This window comes from Sporothrix schenckii (assembly GCF_000961545.1).
Source record: "Sporothrix schenckii 1099-18 chromosome Unknown Cont46, whole genome shotgun sequence".
NCBI classification, from domain to species: Eukaryota; Fungi; Ascomycota; class Sordariomycetes; order Ophiostomatales; family Ophiostomataceae; genus Sporothrix; species Sporothrix schenckii.
Window position 1 is genome coordinate 335,760 of NW_015971147.1, and position 15,834 is coordinate 351,593.

General features: G+C 59.0%; 3 protein-coding genes across 3 annotated transcripts; 1 reads left to right on the forward strand and 2 right to left on the reverse strand.

Annotated features, from left to right (window-relative positions):
* Positions 1-2,945: 2,945 nt before the first annotated feature.
* On the forward strand, positions 2,946-6,593 carry SPSK_00074 (1-phosphatidylinositol-4,5-bisphosphate phosphodiesterase; the record flags this gene model as incomplete). Its single annotated transcript, XM_016727054.1, has 1 exon — positions 2,946-6,593. One exon carries the CDS (start codon positions 2,946-2,948, stop codon positions 6,591-6,593), a length of 3,648 nt encoding a protein of 1,215 aa, XP_016586430.1.
* A 1,237-nt stretch (positions 6,594-7,830) lies between these two features.
* Positions 7,831-10,053, reverse strand: SPSK_00092 (palmitoyltransferase PFA3; the record flags this gene model as incomplete). The annotated part of the gene is made up of 1 exon (XM_016727072.1): positions 7,831-10,053. One exon carries the CDS (start codon positions 10,051-10,053, stop codon positions 7,831-7,833), a length of 2,223 nt encoding a protein of 740 aa, XP_016586431.1.
* Positions 10,054-11,228: 1,175 nt separating this feature from the next.
* On the reverse strand, positions 11,229-15,525 carry SPSK_00071 (exocyst complex component 4; the record flags this gene model as incomplete). The annotated part of the gene is made up of 2 exons (XM_016727051.1): positions 11,229-11,940; positions 12,026-15,525. 2 exons carry the CDS (start codon positions 15,523-15,525, stop codon positions 11,229-11,231), a joined length of 4,212 nt encoding a protein of 1,403 aa, XP_016586432.1.
* Between the last annotated feature and the right edge of the window lie 309 nt (positions 15,526-15,834).

A 15,834-nucleotide genomic window follows, 5' to 3' on the forward strand; every position in this document is an offset into this window, starting at 1 on the left:
AAAGTATGGTGCCCTACGACGTATTCAATTAAGCTCCTTGTCCGTGGTGGCTTGTTTTTTCTTTTTGCTCAGAGTGGAACATTTTGTCTACCCTTGTCAAGTATGATTCACCTACTTTTTTTGCGGCGCCCCTTTGCTCCTTCCCAAGATTTCCACGCCAAAAGAAAAAAAAAAAATTCAAGGGGAGGGGGGGGAAACAGGCAAGCGCGACCGACCTAGTGTGCCTCACTCCGTAATCCATTGTGCCACTGCCTGTCTGAGCTCAACGAAGCTCGCCGCACTCCGTTTTTAGCCCACTGCTGTACCAATTCCACCTGTTAGACACGCTAAAGCACTTTCGGCAAACCTCTCTCGACCGTTCCTTACTCACAGAGCAGCGACCGTTTCGCGCCAAACTAGATATCTGGGTAGTTCCTCACATTTTCTTTTCTCTCTTCCTGTTTTTCTTTCCCTTCCTCAGACTCCCCTCCCCGTCACCAACTTGACCACGGCCAACAACCTCTTACGATTCCCAAACGCATATCGACGACCCTACAACGACTGTGTCGTACAGACTCACACCGCGCGCATATACCCACCCGCCCACAGGCCACTGGAACTGAAAGCCAACGCATCCGCACATTAGCAACCGCCGCCGCTCCAGCTCTCTCGTAAGAGTCACCAGCTCGTCACCGCATTTCGGCGCAGAATTCGTTGTTTTTTTCTGTTCTGTCTCTTTTCCTCCGTGCCTTGTGACACCGACTTTTCGCATGGCCACGGCCCTCTTCGACTTTTGCCAGTACGAGACTGCACAGAACGAAACGGTCGACCAGAACTGAATTCCGGAACCGGAACACAAACACGAACGCAGGACGTGCACCCAAAGGCAACACCGACGAAAGAAGCGAGCACTTTGTGCGCGTCCCCAGCTGGCATCGCTCATAAACTCTAATTTCACGCCTGCCTCACGCCTGCCTCACGCCTGCCTCACGACCTTTGTGGGCTTTCCCGCAGCTGTTACGAACTGTCGCTTTTCCTGTCGTCTGGAACAGTAACGCACAAGCTGGCCATTGCTTCCCGACCAGTGTGCAGGGCACGAACACCAACCAGCACTCAGCTCTGGTGCCGTCGTCTTTGTGGACGGCCGTGTAGTTAGCACCTGCGCTTGCTCGTTCAACATACTTGCCCGCTAGGCGACGACGGTTAAACAGGCCACCGACCTCACATTGCGACCCAACACCACCACGAACAGCTGTGACGCCAGCTTTACAACAAAAGCGACAGGCGGCTCTGTAAGACCTTTGGAGAACAGGGGAACCAACAACAAAAACCCCAACGACGAGTTCAAGGAAAAGGCGGTACCCCCCTGGAACAGCCAGGGGAGCCTGCTCTCTCTGCGTCTGCCCTGGAACAACTCTGCCACTGCACCTGCATCCTTGGCCCTATGCCAGGTTTGTGTCGTGGGAACACTGAACTGGGTTGTAACCCAAAACAGCGGCCTGCATACAACACAATACGTCTGCTGTTTTTGCAGCGACGTGTGCTCTCTGTCGCAGCAGGCGGCCGCCTCTAACTGCGGCCCTTACCCGCCCCATCCTCGCAAATAATCAGATTCGCCAGCAGGGAGGACGCTTCGAGGACGTACTTGTACACGGCCTGTACCTTGACGATCTCCAGCGTCCAGCGACCTGCATTCTTTGCCTGGGCGTGTATCTATCTATATTTGCTGGCTCTGTCCCCCCATGCTTAACTTTGCTCTTTTGTTTTCCCTTCTCGTTTATTATTCCTTTCCTTTTTCGATCTTCCCTTCTATGCTTCTTTCCCTTCCTCTTTCCCACACGCCCCCTCTCCCCGTTAAAATAGACTCCCGTCACCCGCTGCAACCCTTGCCGCCTGCCTGGGCAGAAGTCGATCACCAAGCTCCACACGCAACACCAACACATTAGCAGCGGCACACGAGAAACGAGGGACCGAGGAAACGGAGGCGAACACACGTACACGAACACCGAAGGAAACTGAAGACGCAGAAGTGCTCCCAAAGAAAGAGCATAGCAGGCCAACCGCTGCTGCACAGCATTGCACAGCAGACGAAAAAAAAACCCCCCAAAAAACCGGCAGATGCAACACCACGACTAAACAGACGAACGCGTGTGCGTGGCGGCCACTGACGATACCAAGACTGAAGTCGAAGTTCTTACTGTGCACACAGAGCCAGTTTGATTCTGCAGATTGGAAACTCCCGCTGGCCTGAGTCGGTGCTCAAGCACATAAATCACCACACCCCACCCTCCTTTTCTCTGTTCTCTTCTGTTTTTGTTGTGGGCTGGACTCGCATCAACTTTCCGTTCCCTTCTTCTGTCCACTTTTACGATTCGCGTCTTCTTTCCAACAGGTAACCTTTTTGACAAGGCGTTGCCAAAAGTGCACTTACACAAATACGCCCTGCTCTCACAACGTTTTATATAAGCCTCCAGGACGCCCATCTCTCCTCTTTCCCATTCTTCTACTTCTGCATCCTTCTTTTATGAGCTATTCCTTCCCCACACGCACCTCCTTCATATCAAAACATCTCTTACTTTCGTCTCTTCTTCTTCAATGCGGCACATGTCACCATTGTCTTTTCACTTCCACTCAACATCATCAACCAGACCACGAGTACTCTGAGAAGTTCTTCATGTCTTTTTTAAAACAACTTCCACTTCAACATTTTACTTCATCCGCATTTGATTTCTCTTAAGCTTGTGCTGAGCAGCTTCCGTCTTATACGTTGTTGTTCAGCACACTTTAAAACCATGCCGTTTTTCGACCTTACTTCACATCCAAGTTTCAGTTCGCCAATCGCCTCTTCAATATCGATTCCATCATCGGTAGAGGACGGCTCATTTTCGACAGCGCCATTATCGACGCCACTGTCATCATCACCCACAACTTCCATCTCAAGTTTTAAATCTTCCCTGAGCCGGAAAATGGCCTTGAGCAGGAGCTCTTCGAGGGACAGCAGCGGTCGTGGGCACAGCACCCAGAACGCTGCGTTGGCTGGCCCAATGGTGGAACGGTTTGTTCAGGCACAAGCTCAGCAACAGGCACTGGAGCAGGCAAGGCAGTCTTCTGAGGGTGCCAACAATGCCGTCGTCTCCAACGCCAGCTTCTCGTCCATGTCCACGGCATCCACTGGTCTCAAGATGACGTCAAGCTCCAGCAACTCGCCTACGCTCATCTCGAACGTGCCAACACCGGCGTATGGCAACTCTATGCTTCCCTCGCCGGAGCCGCTGCGTGGACGGGACTTGGACCCTATTCCCATCTCCTCGTTCCAGCTGCCGGAGTCGATGTTGAGCCATAGGGTGAGCGAAACCTCTCTCCTCCAGAACACCCCGCCACTCAGTATGCAGCAGGGCAGCGGCAGCGGCAGCACCACCTCCATGTCACAAGCACAAGAGGCATCCCGGCAGAATGGCAGCATCATCCGCCGTCTGTCCAACCGAGCCTCCAGAGCGATCACGCGACGCAGGCCGTCGTCTGCGCACCCCAACAGCCGGGACGTTAGTGTCGGGCCCGGCATTCTTCGCAGACGAAGCGACAGCAACAACACGACTCCTGTCAGCGACATACTGGACCGGCCTACCTTTGACACCGACTCCGAGTTCGAGATTGACGAGCGGGACGATGGTGACAGCATTGCGGCTTCCATGTTCGACGGCATTGCCAACACGGACGCATCTGCCACTACGGTTGGCACGTCTTCTGTGAACGGCTCCGTCGCGACAGCCGCGGCGCCCACGCCCGCTGAGGTTGGTCCGGTTATCCCGCTGGCTCTGCTCCATGGCATTTCTATTCGCAAAGTGTCCAAGAAGCACAAGCGCGTTCTCCTCACCCTCGATGCCGAGGCCGGCAAGGTCTCCTGGGACCGGTTCCGCCCGTCCAAGAGCATCTACATTGATGACATCAAGGAGATCCGCACCGCCGAAGACATCCGTCAGTACCGCTACGACTGCAACGTGCCCGAGTCCGACGAAGGCCGCTTTTTCTCCATCCTCTACCAAGTTCCAGGCGTGAAGGAACCCAAGGTCAAGCATTTCATCGCTGATTCCGAGGAGAATTTCTTGGACTGGACGACCACGCTGGACGCCATCTACAAGCACCGGCAGGATCTGATCGCGTCGCTCATGGCCTTCAACGACAAGGCTGTGCGTGGCTACTGGAACCGGGAGATGGCCAAGCAGTCCTCGGAGAAGCTTAGCACCCAGTCCACCACAGCCCTTGCTGGCGAGATTGATTTTGCGGGTGTCGAGCGTGTCTGTCGCAACTTGCACATTCATGTTCCTCAGGAGCGACTCCGCACCAACTTTGCCAGTGCCGATGTGCACAAGACGGGCCGCCTGAACTACGCGGGTTTCCAAGAGTTTGTGCGTCTGATGAAGAAGCGCGGCGACATTCATGCCATCTACCGCACATTGGCATCCAACGCGAGCCTGGGCATCACCCGCGACGAGTTCTTCGACTTCTTGCGCAACACACAGGGCGAGAACGTCGACGATGAACTTGCCTCCTGGGAGACTGTGTTCTCCAAGTTTGCCCGCCGGCCCAAGGCTTCATCGTCGTCGGGAAAGGACATTGCCGTCATCAGTGATGGCGAGTCGGCTATTAGCGGCAGCGAGGAGGTCCCGCGGATGTCGGAGGCTGGCCTCGCGAGCTACCTCACGTCGACCTACAATCTCTCCTTCATCAAGGAGCCGAAGGAGTACACCTTTGACCGCCCCATGAACGAGTACTACATCTCTAGCTCGCACAACACCTACCTGGTCGGTCGCCAGATTGCAGGCACGTCGAGCGTCGAGGGCTACATCTCCGCTCTCACACGTGGCTGTCGCTGTGTAGAGATCGACTGCTGGGATGGTGCCGACGGCCAGCCCATTGTCAACCACGGCAAGACCTTGTCATCGAGCATGTCCTTCCGTGAGGCCGTCAATGCTATCAACCGCTATGCATTCGCCAAGTCGCCCTTCCCTTTGTGGATCTCGCTCGAGGTGCACTGCAACCCGGAGCAGCAGCGCATCATGGCCCGGATCATGCGTGAGGTCTTTGGCAGCAAGCTTGTCACCGAACCGCTCTCGGCCGCGACCAACCGCCTCCCCTCGCCGACTGAGCTCCGGGGCCGCATCCTGATCAAGACCAAGAAGACGCAGCAGCCCACGACGGCCACTCTTCCGCCACTCCCTCTGCAGACCGCGAGCGAAGTCATTGCTGCCAACACGAGCGAGTTTTCGGGCCGCCGGCGGGGCAACAGCCTGCCGACGCCGTACTATAAGGCGCTGACTCTGGACGGCAATGTCCCGAGCGTAGTCTACTCGCCCACGTACTCGCAGCCATCGCCTCTGTCGTTCTCAGCCAGCCAGTCTCCCGCCGTGCTCAGCCCCGGCTACTCGACCCCAACGACGCCTCGCAAGGCCAGCACCCCCAAAGCGCGCGTCGCCACGGTCAACACCATCACCGAAGGTCAGGTGGCGCGTGAGACCCCGAGCAGCAGCACGAGCGATTGCGACAGTGGCAGCGAGAAGGCTCCCACCAAGCACAAGCAAAGCAAGATCGTGCCCGAACTGGGCTGCCTGGCTGTCTACTGCGTTGGCGTGCACAAGACGACGCCCTTTGAGGACCCCGAATGCAAGGCCTTCAACCACATTCTGTCGTGGGATGAGACTGTGTACGACCGCAGCACCAAAGCGCGTGACTACCGCCAGGCGGTGTACTTCCACAACATGCGCTATCTGATGCGCGTGTACCCCAAGGCATACCGGTTTGGCTCGTCCAACTTTAACCCTCTGGGCCATTGGCGCCGCGGCGTGCAGATGTCGGCGCTTAACTGGCAGACGTATGATCTGGGCATGCAGCTCAATGAGGCCATGTTTACGGGCGGCACCGACGAGTCAGGCTACGTTCTGAAGCCGCGCGAATGCCGCCAGTTCCAGGTGTTACCCAACCTGCCTGGGGAAAGCAAGCCGCGCGAGCTCAAGCGCGAGCGCAAGAACGTCAACTTTAGCATCGGTGTTGTCTCGGCCCAGCAGCTGATGCGCCCCGTCAACTTCCCCGACCGCCGCACGCTGGATCCCTACATTGAGGTCGAGGTCTTCATGGCCGACGACAAGCGCGACCGCGACGAGAGCAAGCAGCAGTCTGACCACGTGCCGCTGACCCCGCTCATCTATCGCACCAAGATCGCCCCCGGGAACGGCTTCAACCCGGTCTTTGACCAGCGCTTCACCTTCCGCTTTACGACCAAATACCCCGACCTGGTCTTTGTGCGGATGAGCGTCAAGCTGGCCGACAACGGCAAGTACACGAGCGCCAACCCCACGGCGACCTTTACGGCCAAGCTCAGCAATCTCAAGCAGGGCTATCGTACGATTCCGCTCGTGGACGTGAATGCCGACCGCTACATGTTCTCGACGCTTCTGTGCGAGATCCACAAGGAGCCGATTACGAGCGTCTTTGTGCCGTGCGCAACCGACGCAGCCGAGGGCAGCACTAGCACCAACAAACTCAAGAGCATCCGCACTGTCTTCAACCGCACGACAAACCAGAGCCCCAAGTCGAGTATCGACAGCGGGCCGTCGTGAGCCAGTCGAATGATGCCATCCTATCCTTTTTTTCTTTCTTCTTGCCTCTCTTCTTTCTCTTCTTGTACTACTCTTTCGTTTTCATTTGTCATTTTGGACTTTGGTCATTTTCTGCATTTCTGCCTTTCTGCCTCTCGTGTCCCATTTATAGCAAGCTTCAAGACATGACAAAAGATTTAGCATAGCGACGTGTGGGTTGAAACGGTCAGCGCATCCAAGGGTTTCTTTTTTTGTTATGTTTGTTTTTATTTCAGTTCTTTCCACCTCTTTTCCCGCAGTTTTTTACCCAACCCAACCGGCGTTTTTTGATCACATCTTTCTTTTTGTCTACACGATTGCATTTTGTTGTTATTCCCCCCACGGTGGATGGACACTTCACACTCACGACCGCACATCATTCTGTATTTTTGGTATCACGTTTAATGGATAGAAAGGCGACGCAAACAAATCAAACGCACGAACAACCATACTAGGACAATGCTATTTTTCCCCTTATTTCCCTTATTTCACTTATTCTTTTTTGCGTCTCATTTTGTTTCATAGGACGGATGGTTTTTCTATTTTTCAGACAATGGATTCGTTAGAATAACACATGTATTTTGCGCAATTTGGTCATGCCACAAACCCCCTCTCTTTCCATCTGAATATTTCCAGTTTTCGACTTCCTTCTTGCATGTGACGGCCACGTTTTATTTTCACACTTTGCATACCTGAGAGAGAATGGAGTCTTGGCACCGAGACCAACGGGATATTATCATGTTTACTATAGTATCGACTTACAGCACTGCATTCATATTTTCGTTTATATCGAATGATATACCGTCATGACCATTTCCTGGCATCTTTATATGTGATAAATCCTTTGTGTGAAAGCGGCCAATATCTCTGCAAACTAGCTAACAATTTTATGAATAAAAGTACGAAGTAAGACAAAAAGTCAAACCCAAGACGGAAGAAATAAAACTGATAGACTACACACTGTATGCTTTACTTTGGCCGTTTTTTTTTTTAAAAAAAAGAGCAATTAAACCGCTGCATAACCCAAAACAAATACAACAAATTCAGATGAAACAAAAAAAGACCCATGAACGCGCCAGAAAAATAGAACAATGCAAAAGCTGCTCCCATCCCGCCTCGCCAAATGATGGACGGGGGTTGTCTAAAAAAAGCAATTGGCGCGTGCTATATGTACATGTACATGATGAAATTGGCAAAGGGCGTGTGGCCCAGGTGACACTTAGTCGACACTGCCATCGTCCAGCTGCTCGTGCGGCTGCTGGTGGGCGCCATCGGCAGGTTCTGGCCATGTGCTGGTCGGGGATGCCGCACCGGCCGTGGGCGAGCCTGCACCGGAGCCACCGACGGGCGACGCCTTGCGCAGGAGCGCACTGGTGGGGTCGGGCATCCAGCGGGCCCGCAGCGGCGACAGGGCTCGGCGCTGGTTCTGTTGGTCTTGTGCAGGAGCGAGAATGGGCGCATCTGCCAAGGTAGTGGCGTCCTCTTCGCTCGTATTGTCGAGCTCGTCGTCGTGGTCCTCTTCGTCGTCCTCAAAGAGGTCCACGTCGTCTTCTGGCAGCTTGCGGCCGGTAGTGCTCAACCGCTCCATCGAGACGGCATTGCGGTTGGTGTTTTCGTTGTTGCGGCGGGCGCTCGAGTCGGCATCTGTGTAGCCCTGGTTGGGGTCACGGCCCAGGATACGGTCAGCCTTGGACGGGGCGAGCGGCGACCGGTGGTAGCGGCTCGGCTGCGTCCGAGACGAAGAAGGGTGGAGGTTGAGTTTGGAAGGAGGCGCGGCGCGCTGGTTCTGGTAGCGCTGCTGCGGGTTGTAAGCAGGTGGCTGGCCCTGGCCGGGTCCTTGTGGGCGTGGCCGTGGAGGCGTGGCAGACGTAACGACAATGGGCGGCGGCGACGTGGCGCCGTCGTCCATGCCCCACCCAGCGGCCCGTTCACGAGCGCGCTGGGCCTCGCGCTCCTTCTGGATGCGCTCGCGGGCGGCCACCCACTTGGGGCTGGCCTCCCAGGTCCAGCCGTCGCCGATGGTGGTGCAGACGGGAATGGGCCACAGCCAGGGCTTGGTGCCGAACATGTGGCGCAGGTTGCGGCGGGTGCCGAGGTCAAAGGCGTGCGGCAGCTTGGCGCTGTCCTGCTCATCGAGGTAGGCTTCGTGGCGCTTCTGGGCGCGGTAGCGTTCGAGGTCGTCGTAGGTCATGCGACGGCCCATCTGGCTTTGGGCACCGCTGGCGACACTGCTGCTGTAGTTGAGCAGCGTGCTGTCGTCGTCGTCGTCGTTGTCGTCGTGTGCGCCCTGGACACCGGCGAACATGCCCTGCTCCTCGTCGCCGCTGTGGCCGCCGCCACCATGAAGTTGGTTCATCTGCCGGCCGTACTGCGGCAGAGGCACGCCGCGCTCGGCGGCGGCTGCCTGGGCATTGGCCGACAGCGTCGAGATGCCGTCACCGATGGCGCCAGCGACGGTGGCAGCCGCCGTAAAGGGCATGGAGCCGCGCAGAGACGAGCTGTAGCGCGTCTTTTCCATGCACTCTATGGTGGTCTGGCCGCGGCTCGCAAGGACAATGTGCCAGGCCGTAAACAGGCCGACAGCAAAGCCGATGATGCCGCCGATGACGGTCAGCATAATGTACTGCACGGGCATGAGGCTCTCGCCGGCGGTGGTATAGGTGGCGTCGTTGACAATCTCGGTCCAGACCCAGGAGCCGGCCACGACAAAGGAGAAGATGCTGAGCGAGGAGGTGTAGATCAGAAACAGAAGAAACATCTTGCCGTTGCGCAGGCCAATGCAGGTGGCCAGCCAGGGGCAGTGGTGGTCCATTTTTAGAACACAGCGGCGACAGGTCGAGCAGTGGTGGGCACGGTCGGGCTTGCGGGCCTGGCACTTTTTGCAAAAGCGCATCTCGCCGTTGGACTTGACTGTGAGGCTGCCCGAGTCCATGCCGCCGCCCTCGTTGTGGTCGGCGAGGCCGCTAAAGGGCGAGGCCGAGTTGGTGGGCACGGTGCTGTAGCCCTGGTCGTTGGTGGTGCTGCCGGGCGACGTAAAGACGGCGGCCGTGTACGACCAGACCATCATGACATAGATGACGACGGCCACGACGGCGCACCAGGGCCCCGTCCAGGACGCGTGGTTGTACGCTTCGGGGGTGGTGACGAGGTGCACAATGACCCAGCAGGCCCATGTCGAGATGCTGTAGACGAACGCGAGCGGGAAGTACGTGGCACAGGTGCAGCAGGCACGCTCGAGGCGCCGGGCGAGGCGGCGGCCGATCATGGCGGGAGGCGGCGGAGGATGGTCGGGATGGTCGGGATGGTCGGGATGGTCTTCGTCTTCGGCCGTGTAGGGATGAGCGTGGCTGAGGAGCTCGACGGAGTTGGAGTAGGGGTCGTCGGAAGACCGGCGAGAGAAGGTGTTGGGGTGGGTCTGCATACGACGGCCGTTGCGGTCCATGTGGCGACGGTAGGAAAATGTGACGGGAAATGCGAAATGCGAAATGCAAAATGCGAAATGCAAAATGGAAAATGCGAAATTCTGCCAGTGCAACGTCGAGGCGAGAGATGCACAACGCACGACGCAGGACGAAAGTTGGTTCAATCAACGCAAAACGCTAAACGACAGGAGATGCAGACGCAGCCATCGAGGCGGGCATCACAGGTGGAGGGCGTGTGCGGGATGGACGCAGAGCAAAAGGCACGTTGTCGATATGTCGTTGTCGTGGAAAAGGAGGTTGAAACGGAGAGAGGGAGAGTCGACGTGGATGTATTTCGTAGGCTTCTTGGCTGTGGAGACGGGGCACTGGTACGTCCCAGTCGTTCCTGCTGCGCCGAGTTGCTGACGACCACTGACAATTGTGGCAGTGCGCACAATTGGGCAAGAGAAGGAGGGCTGGAAACGGAAACAGCGACCGCGAAGTAAATAAATCAGGAAAGAGTAAAACCACATCTACGTACGTATGAAGAAAGAGCTGCCCGTTCCTTCCATTCCGTGACGGCGCCTCCTTTTCCTCCCGCGTCCTGTCGTTCTTTCCGGAAGCTGCGGGTGCGCGCCCTACGTAAAGTAGAACCTGTTAGCGTGTTTTCCGTGTGCCCTGCCATTCCAATTTTAGAGTGCCAATGTGGAGTTTGGCCCCCGGGGGGGGGGGGGCGTCGTCAGGGGGTTTTGGGGCCTTCAGGTGCCAAGTGCCATTATGTGGACCTGTAAAGACACTCAACGAGACGTCCAGGACGAAACGCTGCACTTTCAAATCAACAAAATGACGAGAATTCCATTCCCACAGTGCCAGCATCACCATATCATAGTCTGTATCTTACAGCTATTTTGTCGCTGTCTTCTTCGAAACTGTTGTTTGCTTCTTCTAGTAACCACCACGTCTTTTCGTAGGATGCTTCATACTGTCGCATAGCAACTCAGATAGATCTGGTAGTCAAACCAGTCAATTACCTTACATTGCACTCGTTGATGTCACTCGTTCGTGTGACATCGTCATCCTTCCTACACATGGCCATATCGTGGTGACACTGTACTGCTGTTCCACGGTCGTCAACTCAAAATCAATCGTCATTTGCCTTCTTCGTATATACCGTTTCCCATGATCGAGCCATCCCCAAATCGTCTCACGATCGTCCTCACATCTGCCACAGGTGCTCGCCCAGCTCCATCAGCTTCTCGCCCATCTGCCGCCGTGCCGCGTTCTCAATACCCCGCTCCGGGTTCGCCAGCTGCTCCGAGTAGTACAGCTCAATCAGCTCCTTGAGCTCGTCGTACGTAAACGTGTCGTTGCGGTGGGCCGCCTCGCCGTCGGCGCCCATGGCGGCATCCGCGGCGGCATCCGTGGCGGCGGCCTCCGCCTCCGTGCGCTCCTTGCACTCCTTGGCCTTGGCCACAATGGCGTCGGGGCCCTTGTCGAACAAGGCGTAGTAGTTGGCGGCCCGCGCCAGGTCGACGCCGTCCTCAATGTTCTTGAGGTTTTGCTGGAGCACCAGGATGTTGAGCTGCATGCGCCCGCAGCCGCGGCTGTTCATGGGCGTGACCATCTTGGCGTTGCCGACGAGATAGGCGTTGACCAGGCGGCCCAGGCCCTGGCGCACAAAGTCGACCTCGCGGTCGCGCACGAGGCAGCGGACGACGGTCTCGTCGTACGCGATGAGCTCGCTGTTGAGCGACAGGATCTGCGGGTCGGGCTCGTTGACGTCCTGGTCGAGCAAGTACGGCGCCGTGGCCTCGGGGGACAGCGCGACGCCGAGCGCGTAGGCGATGCGGCAGCGCACTTCGAGGTGCAGCGTTAGCAGCGACGTGGCCGCGAGCTCCTCGTACGACGACACAATGCTATCAAAGGATCTGGGAAGTGAGCTTTAGTATGGGATGCATGTTTCCACGTTTCGTTTTGAGAATGGAGGCGGGGCCTTCAGAGGGGAAAACATACTGCACAGATTCTTGTGTCATGGGCAGGTAGACGGGGCCAGAATCGGCCAGAGCCTTGCCCGACTCCGTGTTGAGCAGCGTCCACCGCCGCTTGTCGGGCTTGACCAGGGCGGACGACGAGCCGGAGCCCGCCGCGCCGCTCGCACCTCCGCCGCTGTTGCTGCTGCCTGCGCCACGGCCGGGGCCGACAGGGTCGCCGTCGGGTCGTGTAATGTGCCGCAGGCCGCCAATCTTGACGGCCAGCCACTTCATGCTCGTGTACAGCAAGCACAAGGACGTGATGGCATCGCGGTCGGAGATCACGTCGCTCATGCCGAGGCGTTGGCTCTTGCCGCTGTAGCGCGCCAGCAGCTGCTCCACCTCGCGCTGCAGCAGCGCTGTCTTTTTGAGCATGAGGACCATCGGATCGTCGACGGCCGAGGTGGCTGCTGTAGACGCGGCGCCGGTTTCGGCTGCGTCGGCCAGCTCCTCATCGACGGCCCAGAGCGCACGCACTGTATTGGCCACATCGCTGCCCTCGAGGGCGAGCACAGCCGACACGCGCAGACGCTGGGAGTCGGCGTCGCTTCCCGTCGGGCTGGACGTGTTGGCTGTCGAATCGGTGGTGCTGCCGCTGCCGCTGCCGCTGCTGTCGACCTGCGTCTTGGTCACAAGCGCCTTGTACCAGCTGAAGCACCGATCGTAGTAGCGCATCATTTGCGTGATAATCAGCGCGCTGAGCGCCTGGTCGTGCGGGATGGTGCCGAGCATGCGGCAGAAGGCCGTGACGACGGAGAAAAAGGCCGTCGTGCCCTTGAACACAGGCCGGCGCGCCACCTGGCTCCATTGCGGATCGATCTGGAAAGCGTCTGCCTCGCCAAAGACGGCGTCGCTGAGCTTGCCGAGCGTCTCGTCCAGCTGCGGCTGGAAGACGTTGACCAAAAAGTTATCGAGGAACGACGTCAGCGTGCTCGCGGCCAGGTCGGACCCGGGCGGCACGATGCCCCGCAGCCGCTGCAAGAACACCAGCGTCGGCGGCAGAAGCAGGCTCATGTTGAACACACTGGGCTCGACAAGCGACTTGTGGAAGTCGCCGCCGCCGCCACCACCGCCACCGCCGCCACCGGCTTGCGACAATGGGTCGAGACTGCCTGCAGCGCCGTAGCTCTTTCGCCCGCCCTTCTTGTCACCGCCCTTGCGCCCGCCGCGGATGGCGGCGGCAGTGCCGCCAGAAGCAGCACCGCCCGCGCCGTTGTTGCTCGTCAGGCCGGGAACAGCGGCGCGGATGATGCCGTCCAGTGCGTCGTACTCGGTGGCCATCTCGAGCGACTTGGCATCGGCCTCGTTGAACTTGAACATGTTGTCGCGGCTGCCGCCCGCGCCAAGCGCGCCGTTCCGAAGCCCGCCGCCGTTCAAAAACATACTTCCACGGTCCCCGCCGCCGTGGCTGCCGCTTCGGTAGAGGTCGGCATCGGTGGTGACGTAGTTGTGCAGCAGGGACCGGATCTCGTTCTGGTACAGGTTCCAGAGCTCCTTGAAGCTGCCCAGCAGCGCGCTGTTGTTGCCGGCGCCCTCGCGGCGGATCAGCGCCTTGATGTACTCGTGGAAGATGCGGTGGCCCTCGGCAATGGCCTCAAATTTGCCATACAGAGTCCACAGGAGATCGTAGATGACGTCGGCGCGCATTTGCATCTCCCGGCTGCCGTAGATGTGGAGGCCCGCGCTGGCGGCAGTAGAAGCGCCTGCCGCTGCGGCGGATGAGGACGATGCGGCACCCGCTGCCCCACCCGAGCCACTGCCGCCGCCGCCGCTGGCACCGGTTCCGTCACCACCACCGCCACTGCCGCCACCCGAGCCGCCGCGTGCCAGGTAGGAGCCAGTCCCACTGCCGCTGCCGCCCCGAAGGGAGCTGGGGTGCTTCTGGTCGATCTCGTTGACGGTCTCGTGGACGACGGAAAAGAGCTCCACGGGCAGGCGCTGTTTCAGCTGGTCGACGGCGGCCTCGAGGCGGCCGAGCTTGTTCAGGGACTCGATGACGAGCGTGATGTAGTAAAAGGTGTCGCCCTCCGGGTTGCGCGCTGGGTCTTCCTGCACGGCATGCTCGACGTCCATGCTGTCGAGCAGGGCAAAGAAGGGCACAAAGTTGGCGGGGGTGTCGGCGGCCGACGCAGCCGGGCCCATGGAGGCGCCGAGCACCGACACACCGGGCGTAGGTGTCGCGCTGCTGCGGGTCCCCGCCGCGGTGGCGGTCGTCGTGGAGGCGGCGGCGGCGCCGCCGCCGCTTCCGCTGCCCGCGCCCTGGTGCTTGGCCAGCGTCTGCCAGCGCTCCTGGCAGTACGGCGACTTGAGGTAGAGGTGCTCGTGCAGCTCCTCGACCAAGATGTCCATGAGCGCTGTCTCCTGGTTCGCGAGGTAGCTCCGCAGATCCGACAGGGCGCCGATGCCGTCGAGCTCGGGCTTGCGCAGCTTGCGCAGCGCGTTCTGCAGGACCTCGACGGCCGTCAGAAACTGCTTTTCCGAGATGCGCGCCTCGAGCCGCTCGGGCACCTGGCGCAGCTCGTCCAGGTCGGCCAGGGTCTGCAGGAGATCGTCGTACTGCTGCGACGCCGTGTACAGCTTGGCGAGCTCCGGGTCCGTCTTGCAGAGACTGGTTTTGGACGCCGCGAGCCCCTCCTTGAGGGTGCGCACCTTTTTCTGCGAGGCCTGGATGCTGCTCTGGATCTTGTGGAAGGTGCCGATGGAGCTGTTGAAGCCCTGGTGGTAGTCGTGGACGATGCCCTTGAGCGAGTCCTGGAGGTACTGGTGGGTGCGCTGGAAGGCGCGGTACTCGTGGGCGCGGCCGACGGAGCTGCTGTCGAGCAGCTGCAGGGCCATCTGGACGGGGACGCAGTCCGTCTGGCACATGGCCGGCCACTCGGCGCGGATGCGGTCGAGCGCGTCCTGGCCGATCTGGCGGCGTTCGGGCTGCAACGACGCGCCGCCGTAGCCGCCGCCGCTGTAGCCACCGCCGCGGTCACCACCGGGTCCCTGTCGTCCATATGGTGGCTGCTGCTGCGACTGGAGCTGCTGGTTCGAGGGCTGCTGTCGCGGACGGCGCTGTGTGGGTGGCAGAGGGCCGCGGTCGTCGTACTGGTCGTAGGGCTCGTCTTCGCTGTCGGCCTGCCGGTACATCTGGCGTCCACCGCCGCCGCTGCCGCCCATTCGTGGAGGAGGTCGACGGTCGCCCCGGTCGCCCCGGTCTCCTCGGTCACTGCGGTCGTCCCCGCCGCGCGACGATGAGCTCATGTAGCCTCCGCCGCCTCGCCCATTGCTGCTGCTGTACCCGTCGCCGTACGGGTCGTACTCGTCCTGCTGCTGCTGCTGCTGCTGCGGTTGTGGCTGGAGTCGCTGCCGCGCCGGCGATGCTTGCGGTGGAGGAGGCTGCTGCTGTCGTGCAGGCGGGTTCTGCTGCTGTGGCGGCGGAGCACCAAAGTTGCCGTAGCCGTTGCCGTTGCGGAAGCTGCCGCCGTATCGATTGGACATGGCGCGGGAGCATCGGCCGGGGGATGGTTGCCGTTCACTGGGGCTGAGTATCGAGGTGTCTCGTGTGATGTGTGTTGTTTGTGTCGTCGATATAGATTGGGGGGGATTGGGGGATTCGTGCGACGGAAAAGGAAGTCGCTCGTGGGTTGCCGTTGTCGATGGGGAAGCGAGGCAGAAGGCGCGACCGGCAAGGCGCTTGCCCGAAATGGACGTCTGTGGCCAGAGTAGTGTCCCTGAAACAGCTCTATTTCAGGGAACGCTGTAACGCTCCCAGCCTCTTACTAGTCGAAATGACAGCATATGATTCGT